At 59.7% G+C, this 12,688-nt stretch overlaps 2 protein-coding genes across 2 annotated transcripts; one reads left to right on the forward strand and one right to left on the reverse strand.

The window, feature by feature from the left end:
* The first annotated feature begins 2,567 nt into the window (after positions 1 to 2,567).
* Positions 2,568 to 4,651, forward strand: APOA1 (apolipoprotein A1). Its single transcript, XM_036104501.2, has 4 exons — positions 2,568 to 2,619; positions 2,842 to 2,904; positions 3,103 to 3,256; positions 3,966 to 4,651. The coding sequence occupies exons 2-4, from the start codon at positions 2,862 to 2,864 to the stop codon at positions 4,567 to 4,569; spliced, it is 801 nt and encodes a 266-aa protein (XP_035960394.1). The 5' UTR covers positions 2,568 to 2,619; positions 2,842 to 2,861; the 3' UTR covers positions 4,570 to 4,651.
* Positions 4,652 to 6,723: 2,072 nt separating this feature from the next.
* APOC3 (apolipoprotein C3) lies at positions 6,724 to 9,145 on the reverse strand. Its single transcript, XM_036081937.2, has 4 exons — positions 9,048 to 9,145; positions 8,322 to 8,389; positions 8,034 to 8,157; positions 6,724 to 7,013 (listed from the first exon to the last, which is right to left on the reverse strand). The coding sequence occupies exons 2-4, from the start codon at positions 8,374 to 8,376 to the stop codon at positions 6,890 to 6,892; spliced, it is 303 nt and encodes a 100-aa protein (XP_035937830.1). The 5' UTR covers positions 8,377 to 8,389; positions 9,048 to 9,145; the 3' UTR covers positions 6,724 to 6,889.
* Positions 9,146 to 12,688: the final 3,543 nt, after the last annotated feature.

A 12,688-nucleotide genomic window follows, 5' to 3' on the forward strand; every position in this document is an offset into this window, starting at 1 on the left:
TAACAATGGCGGGTAGCTTGGAGTCCAACCAGTAAGCTTCTGAGACTCCCCCAGTGTGCTGGCTGGGGCGAGCTCTACCCCCAGAAAGAAAGGAGCCTCTCTTGGCCCCAGGAGGGGACCAGCCTCCCCACCCCCCACCTCCCCAGCTCTTTACACCACAGGCAGAAAGCTGGGCTGGCTAAGTGGCAGCCCAGGCAGACTGTTCAAGGAGACCGGCTTCCTCTCTGCAGGGCCCCGTGGACCTCTGTGGCTGGGTTGGTCCAGGAGCAGACGTCCCAAATCCCAGCAGCTGCAAGTCAGGGCCACGCAGAGAAAATATGAGTCCTTGCCACATCTGTTTCCAGAAGCCGGTGTCCTAGCTCCAGTCTGAGAGGGCAAGTGTGTTCACTGGGAGCAAGAATGGGGAGAATGCCAGAAATTGGGATTCGGGGACACAGAAGAGTTACCGAGTGCCAGCTACCTTCCGGTTTTGCCACAGATGTTCAAATGCAGTGCTTAAAACAACACACATTTATTATCTCAGGACAGTTCTAGAGGTCAAAAGTCCCAAGAGGTCATACTTGGTCATACAAAGCTAAAATCCTGGTGTCAGCAGAGCTGCCTTTCTTCTGGAGGCCGCAGGAGAGCATCTGTGTCCACCTCGTCCTGCTTCTGGAGGCCGCCCACACCCCCTGGCTTACGGCCCCCTACTCATTGCTCTGACCTGAGCCGCTGTCCCCTTGTCTCCTCTGACCACGTCTCTTGCCTCCCTCTCGTACAGTTAGGGACCCTTGTGCTGACATCGGGCCCACCTGGATAATCCAGGAAAACCACCCATCTCAAGGTCCTTATAATCACATCTGCAAAGTCACGGGTTCCAGGGCTTAGGACCTGAACATCTTTGGGGCGGAGGGGTATTATTAGTCTGCCTGCCGTGCACACCACCCCTGCTGTGACTCTAGGGATGGGGTTTTCCATCCTTGTCTTCATTCAGCAGATAAGGGACTGAGGAGGGCAGAGGTTCTATAACTTGCCCAGGGCCACACAGGTAACAAGGGGCAGAGCTGGGATTCAAGGCTGTCCAGCCCCAAGCCTTCTTATCTGCGGTGAAGGACGGGAGACTGGCTACAGTGGCGGAGGCCCGGGGCCCGGCAGCTCTGGGACCTGGCTGACAGTAGGGAGTTTCCTGGGTAGACGGTGAAGGGCACATTTCTGTCCTGGGTCTATACATCCAGAGCCCTGCGTGCAAAGTTCAGCCCTGCCTCTCACTTGCTGAGAGACCAGAGACGTAGGGCAAATTTGGTCCCCACCCTCCAGTTTCCTCATCTGTAAGATGGCAGGGAGGGGAGAGGCCGGAGTAGTTGATCTCACAGTCCTCTCGGCTTGGGCCTCCACAGCTTCTGTGACTCAGGGCCCATCAGGGAGCTGGGGCTGGAGGTGCCGGGCCTTCTGGGAGACCCCTTGCAGAGCGGCGCTGCAAACACCATTGAGCACACAGCACTTTGCACTTATTTACACGACTCCGCAGGTCCTCCAACAGCCCAGGCCATTGTTGTCTCCATTTTACTGATAGGAAACCAAGGCTCAGAGAGATGACCTAACTGGTCCGAGATCCTCCTCCAGGATTTTGCAAGTGGGAGGTGAAATGAAGTGAGTAACCAGGTCTCCTGCGGCCTCCTTCTGCAGAGGTCCTTCCCCCGCCCCCGCACCGGGGACCCCTAAAGTCTAGTCTCCACTCTCACTGTGCACGCCCACATGTAAACACCGACAGTGCAAAGATACATGGATTCACTTAAGTGACTGCCCTTTGTTCTGACATGATGCCCTTTCGTGATGTTAAAAAAAGATCTTTTCTTTTGTGAAGTCCTTGTCACGGGAGACGGGTGGGGTTTGGGGGGGGATGGGGAGACCGTGGGTAACGTTTTTACATGACAAAATCAAAAGCTGGCAACTCCGTGTTGGTTTTTAGAATTTGTTTTGAAATGTCAGAGGTCCCGGAAGTCTCAGTCTGGGAGCCACGAAGCCCTCTCCACTCTGCCCAGGCCACTCCCTGGCCCCACAGTCCCCTTCGGGTGAGCGTAAGGCTTTGGGAGGTCTGGGAGAGCCTGGAGAAAGGTCTGCTGACCTGTTGGGACAAAAGGTGTTGGGTGGAAGACCGTCTGCTGCCTTTGGAGGGGAAGGCCAGGGTGGGGGCAAAGTGATCTCCCTGGAATGCAAGGGGACGGTGGGGGAGGACATCTCCCGAGGGGAGGAGTCCCAGCCATCCCTGGCCAGCCGGTGTCTCTTGCTTCCGGCTGCACTCGCATGGCGGACAATGGTGGGCACACATCCCCCCTAGGAGAAGCCATGGGTGCAGATGACCCCGACCCTGAGGGCCTGCAAGCCTGCACCCACCCCCTCTGGGCCCCGCCTGAACCCTTGATCCCTGGCCCTGCAGCCCCCGCAGCTTCCTGTTTGCCCACTCTATTTGTCCGGCCCTGGGGACAGAGCTGATCCTTGAACTCTAAGTTCCACATGGCCAGGACCAGGGAGCTGCAGCAAGGCCTGGGCTGGGCTTATCAGCCTCCCAGCCCAGCCCCTGCCTGGAGACATAAATAGGCTGGGAGAGTGGGCAGCTCAGAGACTGCTGGAGTCCTCGAGGTAAGTGCAGCTGCCTGCTCCCCGGCTCTGGGCACTGGGCATCGGAGGCTCAGGCTCTGGGGTCCAGGCTCTAGTCTCTGCCCCATGCGGGGCTCTGGGTACCGAGACCCCTTCCCACTCTGTGCCCTGCCTCCTCCACTCCTGGCTAAAATGAGTGGGGGGGCATTGGGCTCCTCACACTAGAGGCCTGGCCCACTCAGCCGGGACCCTCTTCTCCTCCAGGTCACCCACGTCCCTTCAGGATGAAAGCGGTGGTGCTGACCTTGGCCGTGCTCTTCCTCACGGGTAGGTGTCCCCCAACCTAGGAAGCCAACCATTGGCGGGGGGGGGGGGGGCTTCTCCCTAAGCCCCTGTGGGCCACCCTCCTGAGCCCAGGGAACAGGATTTCTCACTCATCCCCTTGCCCCTGCCTCCAAGCCTGGCATTTCAGCTCTGAGCCCAGTCCGGAGCTGGCCTGATCTGGGTCTCTCCTCTCACCTCCAGGGAGCCAGGCTCGGCATTTCTGGCAGCAAGATGAACCCCAGTCGCCTTGGGATCGAGTGAAGGATTTAGCCACCGTGTATGTGGACGTAGTCAAAGACGGCGGCAGAGACTATGTGGCCCAGTTTGAAGCCTCCGCCTTGGGAAAACAGCTGAAGTATGGACCCAACCTGGGGCTGGGGCACCGGGGGGCTGGGGACAGGGGCAGGGGTGGCCGATCCTGCTGGGCAGAGAGGCCTGTGGGAAGATGTAGCCAGACTGGCCAAATCCCCACCTGCTATTTCCTGGGCCCCATAGAAGGCCTGGAAAAATCCAGAATGGGATCCCCAAGCAGGAATGAGATCCCCCAAATAACCAGCATCTCAGAACCCATTTTAGGGAGAATAAGATCTGTAGCACCCTGGCGAGGGGCTGCGGGGTCAGCAATCACAGCACCGCCATCTGCTTGCGAGTGCGACAAGCCCCTTCCGATTCTTAGCTCCCTCCTCCTCTCCTGGCCAGCAACAGGGATGGCCGTCTCCAGAGAGGAGGATGGACTCCACGTATAGTGACGAGGTCCTTAAGGCCCAGCTTTGGGGACAGACAAGACAGGGCACCCAACCCAGCTCTGTCTCTCCTAGCTCCTCAGTCCATCCGAACCGTGGGACCCAGCGGTGGTGTGTGCGCGGGAGGCTGTCCTGGGGGAGGAGAGGTGTGGGGAAAGCGAGGCCGGGCTCCGGCCCCTCGGGTTGATGCCCAGCAGGGACAGGTGCTGCTCGGGCCTCACCGCAGACGGGCCGGGGCGCCAGGCCCGCAGCTCCGGGGCTGTCCGGGGTGCCGGGGAGGCCACCCCTGAGCCCCTCGCTCTCCCCTCCTCGCCCCTTCAGCCTGAAACTCCTGGACAACTGGGACAGCTTGAGCAGCACGGTGGCCAAGCTGCGCGAACAGATCGGCCCGGTCACCCAAGAGTTCTGGGATAACCTGGAAAAGGAGACAGAGGTGCTGCGGCAGGAGATGAACAAGGACCTGGAGGAGGTGAAGAAGAAGGTGCAGCCCTACCTGGACGAGTTCCAGAGTAAGTGGCACGAGGAGGTGGAGCTGTACCGCCAGAAGGTGGCGCCGCTGGGCGCGGAGCTGCGCGAGGGCGCGCGCCAGAAGCTGCAGGAGCTGCAGGAGAAGCTGAGCCCGCTGGGCGAGGAGCTGCGGGACCGCGCGCGCACCCACGTGGACGCGCTGCGCGCGCAGCTGGCCCCCTACAGCGAGCAGCTGCGGGAGCGTCTGGCCGCGCGGCTGCAGGCGCTCAAGGAGGGCGGCGGCGCGACCCTGACCGAGTACCACGCCAAGGCCAGCGAGCACCTGAGCGCGCTCAGAGAGAAGGCCAAGCCCGCGCTCGAGGACCTCCGCCAGGGCCTGATGCCGGTGCTGGAGAGCTTCAGGGTCAGCCTCCTGGCCGCCGTCGATGAGGCCACCAAGAAGCTGAACGCTCAGTGACGCGCCCCGGACCCGAGGGACCCCTCCCGGGGCTCCCCTTTCCGTCCATCGGGTTCTTAGAATAAACGTTTCCAAAGCGGGATGTCTGTGTTGGGCTGCGTGTGTTTTGAAGCTTCAGTTATGATTTTTAAACAATAAAACGGGCTCCGAAAACTGTAAATTTTTCTTTGGGAGGATGGGAGTGGGTGCGGGGCGGAGGAGGGACATCCCTGGGGCAGCCCCGGGGGCGGGCACCAGGGCCTTTGGCCGGAGGACAGGGACTTCCCTGCCGATTTTGCAGCGGGAGCCCATCAGTCGGAACCTGGGCCCCTGAGGGCCTTCATTCAGGGTCGGGGACTTGCGAGGCCCGGCTGCTAGGAGGGAGGTAGTGTGTGGAGCCCCCTTCCCAAGGAGGCCCAAACAGAAAGGAATAAGAGAGAATCAGGCGAGGGGACAGACGATGCAATGCTACGTGCCTGCAACAGGCTCAAATAAGAACGGCAGCCCTGTCTGAGGACGGTCAGGAAACAGGGCTCTCTTCCCCCCCCGTATGTCCCCCCCGCCCCCGCAGGCCAGGACAGGAGTCTCTGGCAGCCCTCTGGCTTGGGGCCAGCTGGGGTGGGCCTCAAGGAGCCCCTGGGGCTGGAAGGATGGGGGCAGGCTCACATGAAGAGCTTGGCCTTTGCTCCTTCCTCCTTTAGTCATTCAAAAAATGAAGAAACAGATGCTTCCCTTTTCTTTTTTTACAAGGGCAGCACGCCACTCCTCACAGTCCTGCCCTCTTCAGAAAAGGCCGATGTTTCCTCCCTCACAGCTGTCAGCCAGCCAGCCCACCCCTGGGGCTCCAAGCCTGAGTCGGAACAATAATCCCCACCTCTTACAGGTAACCAGCCCATTTTTATTTCCAAGATGCATTCATATCCATCATCCCACTGCGTCCTTCCCCAAATCCTGGCCAGACAGCCACCACATCCACGGCTCAGAGGAGAAAGCTGAAGCTTGAAGTCACTCGCCAAGCAAGGCTGAAGAGCAGGATGGGCTGGGTTGCCCCTTCCAGACCCATCCTGGGTCTTTTTTTTAAAAAGCGTGTGGCCAGGCACTCAAGTTCACACGGCTGTGCACACAGACATGCCCATTCTCAAGCATACACCTCGGTCCACAGCCGGCCCCTCTCCACACTCAGGTACACGCACCCCCGTGTGCATGCACATGGCTTCACAGATCAGAGACCTGGGCAGTGCACTGATGGAGCATGTTCCCCCAACAGGGCCTTTGGCGCCCTGCCCCTCCCCCAAACACCAGTGTGTCTTAAAAACTCTTGGATAAAGTTTGTCGTTCCTAACCATCCGGAGCTGCAATGGGTGTCAAGGCAAGATTTGGGTGAGAACACTGTCCAGGTGTGGATACTGGGATCCCTGGCCCAGTTGGGCCAGAAGAGAAGCCCAGGTGGATTTCCAAAGAGAGAGCAGATGTCTCCAAGTGGGACTAGATGTGCTGATGCCCCCCAGATCTGTCAAGGAGCCCTCTGGCTCCCAGCGTCCGAGTAACTGAGTTTTTTCTGTATCAGCCGAGCAGAATAGGAGCAGCTAACCCGGGCTTGAGGCCCTGCTCTGTCGTTTGCAGACTCCGTGACATTGGGCAAGGGCCTTCATCTTTCAGTTTTATCACTGGAAGAGCGAGGGCCTGCTCAAGTAGTCTGTGGTTCTGGGACTCCCTGACGTGAACATCTGTTGGCTGGTGGGGACACAAGGCAAACAGCCGCTGTTGGGTAACTTTGGGGTTCTTCTTAGCTTCCGGAACCCTGGAATCCCCCCTGCCCCACTCCGATTCTGGTCCCAGGGGTAATTCAGCTCAGCCTATAGCCACAAAGATGACCAGGTGTTGTGCACAGTCTTATTTCATTCATTCATTCAACAAGTCTGCAGTGGGGGTGGTATTGTTGCATCCACTTTACAGATAAGAAACTGAGGCTGATGATGGGGCCAAGACCAGAGTCTAGTTGTATCTTACTCCAACCACTCCCCACTCAAGTCTGGTTGAGAGGGCCAGGGGCCTGGGTCCCACAAGTCAGCTCAGGCAGCCTGCCTGAGTTGGAGTCAGCCCCGTGCCCACCCACAGAAGTACCCTGGCCCATTTCCACGCCCAAACATACATGGCAGACATGGGACATCCCACTCACGGCAGCTTCTCATCCAGCTTTATTGGGAGGACAACAAACTTGGGGGTGGGCCAGGTCTGGCGTGGGGTGGGAGGTGAGAATGCTGTCACTTTCAAGTGACTTTCGGGGCTGCCCAAGGAGCTGGCAGGGTGGATGGGCAGGAAGAGTTGGGCTGTCGAGGTCTCAGGAGGCATCAGAGGCTGGAGTTGGTTGGACCTCAGAAGCTGAATCCCAGAACCCAGAGAACTTGCCTTTAAACGTGCTCCAGTAGTCTTTCAGGGAACTGAAGCCATCGGTCATCCAGTCCCTGGGGGTCAAATCAGTAAGGGAAGCAATGGAGGTGGGGGTGAGAGCTCATCTGCCTCTCCCCCGACCCTCTCAACCTCACCCAGCGACGCCCCTTGGACCTCCGGCAGGAACCCTTTCAGCTGCCAGCCCAGGCAGAAGAGATGCTGAAGGGGGTGATGGGACCCTAGCACAAGTCCAGCCTATTTCTCCGGGTTGGGGCAGAACTTGGTGCCGCCCTGGGTCTGACGCAAGCTGGACAGGAGTGACTGAGTGGGAGATGCGGAAGGCCCCGGCTGTCAGTCTATTCCAGGCGATGCCCACTAGAGTTGCACAACCTAGTGGCTCTGAGTGGGGTGGGGCAGAGGGACGCAGTCTCTCATTTGGACAATCATCAGAGCATAAATAAGCTGTGTGATCTGGGGCGAGTCATTTAACGTCTCTGAGCCTCGATTTTCTCATCTGTAAAATGGCAAATATAATACCCACTCCACAGCGAGTTCTGAGGGCTGTGAGAGTCTGAATGCCTCAGCTACGGCACTGCTGGGTGACTCCCAGGGGCGGGGGCGTGGAAGTGGGGAAGGATGCTGGGAGAAGAGAGGACTAGAAGGCAGGGCAGGGTGGGAGAGGAGGGATGGATTCTGCTGGACACCGGCCCCAGGGCTTGGCACAAGGCAGAAACACACTCACACACACACACACCAGCCGAAATTGGGTTGGGTGGAGCCTCCATGCCAACCTCCACCAATAAAGAGAATGGCAGCAAGAGCTAACGTGGCCTTCCTCAGAGCCTTGCAGGGTGCCTAAAGGAGCAAGGAGGACCCTCAGAGGGAGGGGAGGCCAGGAGGAGGAAGGAAGAATGCAGGCCCGCCTCCACCATCTCTCCCCCGGCAGCCCGAGAAAGCCCTGTGCGGGACCGGCTCATGGAGCAGAGCACGGAGGCTCGGAGAGGCGCAGGTCCTGGGAGAGCCGCAGTCCACTGCCAGGGCCGTCCTGAGTCAGGGGCAGGAACTGACACCGAGCACGGAGCTGTGGGGCATACCTGGCCCGCTGAGCCGCTTGGGACTCCTGCACGCTGGTCAGCGTGTCCTGGGCAGTCTTGGTGGCGTGCTGCATGTATCCCTGCATAAGGCCCAGCAGGGAGGGGTCCTCTGCCTCCAGAGCTCCTGCCAGGAGAGCAGGGCTGAGTGGGATGGGTCGCCTCTAGGGAACCCTTGGCTTCTGCCTAGCCACCCACCAGGGCCCGGGATCCTCAAGCCATCCCCAAGGGTCCTCCAGGCAGACGGCCACCCCCACCCGAGCCCTAGCCCAGTCCCCACGAGCTGCTTACGGGCAGAGGCCAGGAGCACCAGGAGGGCAGCGACGAGGAGGACCCGGGGCTGCATGGCGCCTCTGTTCCTGCAAGGAAGCGTCTTGTGAGGGGTACCTTAACCCCCCCCACCTCTGGACCCCCCCCCCCCCGGGGAAGTGGTGTGGCCCCAACACTAGGTCCTGAGCTGGGTCAGGCCAGGGGGAGAAAGGGCCCGCTGTCAGCTAATGCGGGAGATGAAGGGCTTTCAGCCTCCGGGGCCCCCAGAGCCAGACTGAGGGAGAGCGCGGGCCACCAGGGAGAGAGCAGAAAACCCACCAGACCAGGAATCAGGGCGCCTGGGTTCTGGCCTGGTTCCTGCCACTAGCATGCTGGGTGACTTGGGGTAGATCTCTGCCCCTGTCCAGGCCCAGTTTTCCTGTCTGGGGTAGGACGGGGCTCTAAGGCTCCTTGCGGTCCTAAACATGCAGAATGAGGGCAAAGTGTGCCCACTGGGAGCCAGTTCCAGTCCCAGCTGTGCCACTACGCTCTGTGTAGCTTTGGGCAGGTGTCCTGCCTTCCGTGAGCCTCGGTTTCCCCCCAGCATGCGATTGGAGGTGGGGGCTGCTCCCCCAGCCCTGCGGCTTCCTTGGCCCCAGCTGGCTCTTCTCCGGACTGGGCTGGCTGGTCTGGGCAGGGACCCTCCTCTGCCCCTCTCCATGCTGCTCTCCTCTAGCCCTCACCCTCCTCCTCCCTGGGGGGCATTACCTGGAGCAGATGCCTTGGGATGAACTGAGCAGGCAGACAAGAGGGCTCTGACCTGTTTTATATTGTCCCCAGGGCGGGGGGCATGGAGGGCTCAGTGAGCCGGGCAAAGGTCACCTGCTGATCAGTCTAGACCAGGGCCCGAGGCAGGCTGCCCAGATGCAGCCAAGCCTGCTGGGAGAGTTGGGAAATCTCTGGGTCCCCCCATGCCCACCCTGCTCTCCTGCTACCCTGCAGCCCAGAGGGGCTCAGGCACTGGGGAGACCCCATTTCCTCCAAGCAGCCTGGCTCCCCAGGGAGAGGCTGGTGATAGGGGAAAGGGATTAGGGCACAAGCCCTCTGGGCCCACCTCAGCCCTTCACACGTGGCTTGCAGATCCCTCCCCGCCCCCACCCTCCTCGACCTGCAAACCGCCTGGAAGGGGTGGGGCTGGACTGAGAAGGTGATGGGCTCCTTCAGGCTCGGGAACAACTCAGTGTTGGGGTGTGGTGTATAGAGTGAGGTCACAGAAGACCTACGGGCAGAGGCTTGTGTGGGGAGGGCGAAGCAGTGGGGACTACACAGTCCCCTCCCCAGCATCTGCACCTCTGCACTTCGGTCCCGGCTGCTGCTCACCCAGGAACCTCCCCGAGCTGAGCCCAGGGTTGGGGTTGGTGGGAGAATAGCAAAAGCTGCTCAGAGCCCAAGGCCTTTGTCCCGCCAGTTCCTCCCCTCCTCCTCCCCCTGCCCTCTGGACCCACTGATAACATTCCCTGGGGCAGGAGCTGCGGCTCAAGGCTGAGGCCTCTGGCTGGGATTGATTTCCAGCACTGAGCACCTCTCACGTTGGGTCTTGGTTTCCTTAGCTTTGAAATGGCAGCCCTCATGGCTCCCTGGCTGGGCGGGGAGCTGGAAGGAAGCCAGTCTGGTAGGGAGAGGGTGAGGAGGAGCTCTGCGGGGCCCGTCCAGGAGAGGCCTCGGGCCTTTCTTGGGGTGAGGTGTCCCTGGGCCCACACTGGGAGCCATAGCCTGGCTAGCAGGATCGGGGAGGCTAAGACTTTGGAGTCAAGAGATCCTAGGTTTAAACGATGCCTCTGACACTGACTCATATGACCCAGGGCCAGAGACCTAACATCTCAGAGCCTCAATTTTCCTCCCTTGAAAAAGGGGATAGAACGCCGATATGCCAAGAGTTGTGATGCAAAGTAAATGAGATAAGTCCAAAGGAACTGGTGTGTGGAGGGGGCCTGATAAATCTCTCTTCCTCCCGAACACCTTGTCCATCCCCAGACAGCATAGTCTGAAGGCAGGAGGAGCCCCCAAGGTAGAAATAGGGCTTTTGGCAGGCAGCCATCTTCTCAGGAAGAAACAACTAACCCGACAATGTGAAATCAAAGCCCCAAGAAAGTGGCCTGGCTCCACCCTCAGAATTCTTTATTATTGGCTGAGACTTGAAGTTTTTCCATTAGAAAGTCATTCCTTTGACTTAGATCTTGTATTCTGTTAAAATGCAAATAGATTCCTGTGAAGTAGATACTAATAACCCCATTTTGTAGGTAAGAAACCTAAGGCTTATGGGGCTGAGATGTACCCAAGTACACAGAGCCCATCACTGGTAGAGCAGGGAACCAGAATCCAGGTCTTCAAATACCTACACTGGTACCAAACAGCTTGGAGATATGAGACCCTCGGGGATTTATCAGTCACTCATACACCTCTTCCTGAGCAGAATTTAGGGATGGGGTGGGGGAGAAAAGGAAGCTGATTTGGTCACTGAAGGATCTGAGCACTGGGGAGGGCAGAGAGCCGCTGTGCCCATGTCACTCTTCTGTTTTGGCCTGTCCCTCAGCCCCAGAGGTGAAGGTCACAGTGGGAATCCGGATTCCAGGCTGGGTTGGAGTACAAAGTCCTTGGCCCCTGGGCATACTAGAAATGGCTGCCTGGATCCCTTGGCCCTGGACCCTCCAACTCCCTTTGCCTGCGTGTGTGCAGGGTCTGGAGGAACCTGTCCTCTCTCTCCTATGTAGCAATGGGGCCCCCGAGGCCAAGGAGGTCAGAAGATGGGGGCAGAGAGACCCAGCAGGGGCGTGCTAAGCTGGGTAGAGAACCCAGGTGTGTGGGGCCATGCAGCAGGGGTGTGTCATACCAGGAGTCCTGGGCCGTTTTCTCTTTCTTTCTTTCTTTTTTTTTTAAAGATTTTATTTATTTATTTGACAGAGAGAAACACAGCGAGAGAGGGAACATAAGCAGGGGGAGTGGGAGAGGGAGAAGCAGGCTTCCCGCCAAGCAGGGAGCCCGATTCGGGGCTGGATCCCAGGACCCTGGGACCATGACCTGAGCCGAAGGCAGACGCTTCACGACTGAGCCACCCAGACGCTCCCCATTTTCTCTTTCAAAGTGCTCAGGGCACTTGAGTGCCTGGACCCCTCTGGGCGGTCTCAGTAGGGGCTATCTCTGTAGGGGCCCTCTCAGTGGCCAGCCTAAGCCGCCTGGCCCTCCGTATTCTCTCCCTCCCTCCCTCCCAAGCTGGCTCCCCTGGAATGAGGAGACTGCTCTGGGCCTGGCCCAAGACTGGCTCTAAGGAGTAAGCAGCCGCCGCAGTGGGTGGGGAGGGGTGGGGGGAGGAGGCTTGACTAGCGGGGGCCAAAAATGGTCCTCTGCGGTTGGGCAGACTCTCCGAGCTTACTCGTGTCTGGGTGAGGCTTAGCACCCGAGGCTCTGTGACCCAGGCCCCTGCCAGTAGGCTGAACTGGGAGCCCCGATTCGGCCCTGCCAGCCGGAGGACCTGGAAATGCCAGCATCTGAGCCCAAAGAGACCCAGAGGCCCAGCTGGGGGCAGAGTCTCCTACTTCCATCAGCAGCTCGAACACTCTGAGCCTGGGCGCTCATTCTCCCCTGCTCCCAGCACAAATCCATTCACAGCCTGATACCAAAGATGCCCGCTGACGGCGGGAGAGAAATGCATTCATCGGTGGCACCCACGGACCACACGCCAGGACGCAGCACGCCCCCCTCAAGGCTGTGGCTGCTCCAGCGGCCGCATGGCTCTGCACCAGTCTGCCCCGGTCCCCTAGCGGCAGGCCCCAGCTTTGTGCCCGCGACAGCGGAACTAGTGGCGCACTTAGGCGACTCTGTGCACGTCCAGCGGATGCCCTCGGGCATGCGTGGATAGGTGCAGACACTCCTGCTGCGTGTCCCCCCGGGCGGGCGAGACGGAGCCTGTCACATGCTGGTGGCACTGGCTGCTCGGACTCCAATTGCAGCTGCGTGTCCTCGGTGACTCATTGCTCTTTTCATCTCCGGCCCCAAGGGAAGGGATGGGGGCACCGAGCACTGACCTTTGTGCCCACCCCGGGCCGGACTGTGCCTGACGTGGGAGCAGGAGCACGAGCGATAGGCCAGTGTTGCAGGGAGGGAAGGCTTTCAGGGGTGAAGCCTGGCTCGTGCTGGATGAGCACCTACTGTGCGCCGGGCATCGTTCCCAGCACGACACCGGTTGTCACTCCGAATCCTCGAAGCCCAGCGGACAGGTGCTCGTCCCTGCCCAGCGGGGGCGGCTGAGGCTCGGAGAGATTAGGAGATCTGTCCTGTCCCCACGGGGACGGTGAGTGGGGAGCCCAGCCGCAAACCCAGGGAGCCCGACTCCAGAATCTGAGCCCCTCATA

This window comes from Halichoerus grypus, chromosome 11 (assembly GCF_964656455.1).
Source record: "Halichoerus grypus chromosome 11, mHalGry1.hap1.1, whole genome shotgun sequence".
Lineage (NCBI taxonomy): Eukaryota > Metazoa > Chordata > Mammalia > Carnivora > Phocidae > Halichoerus > Halichoerus grypus.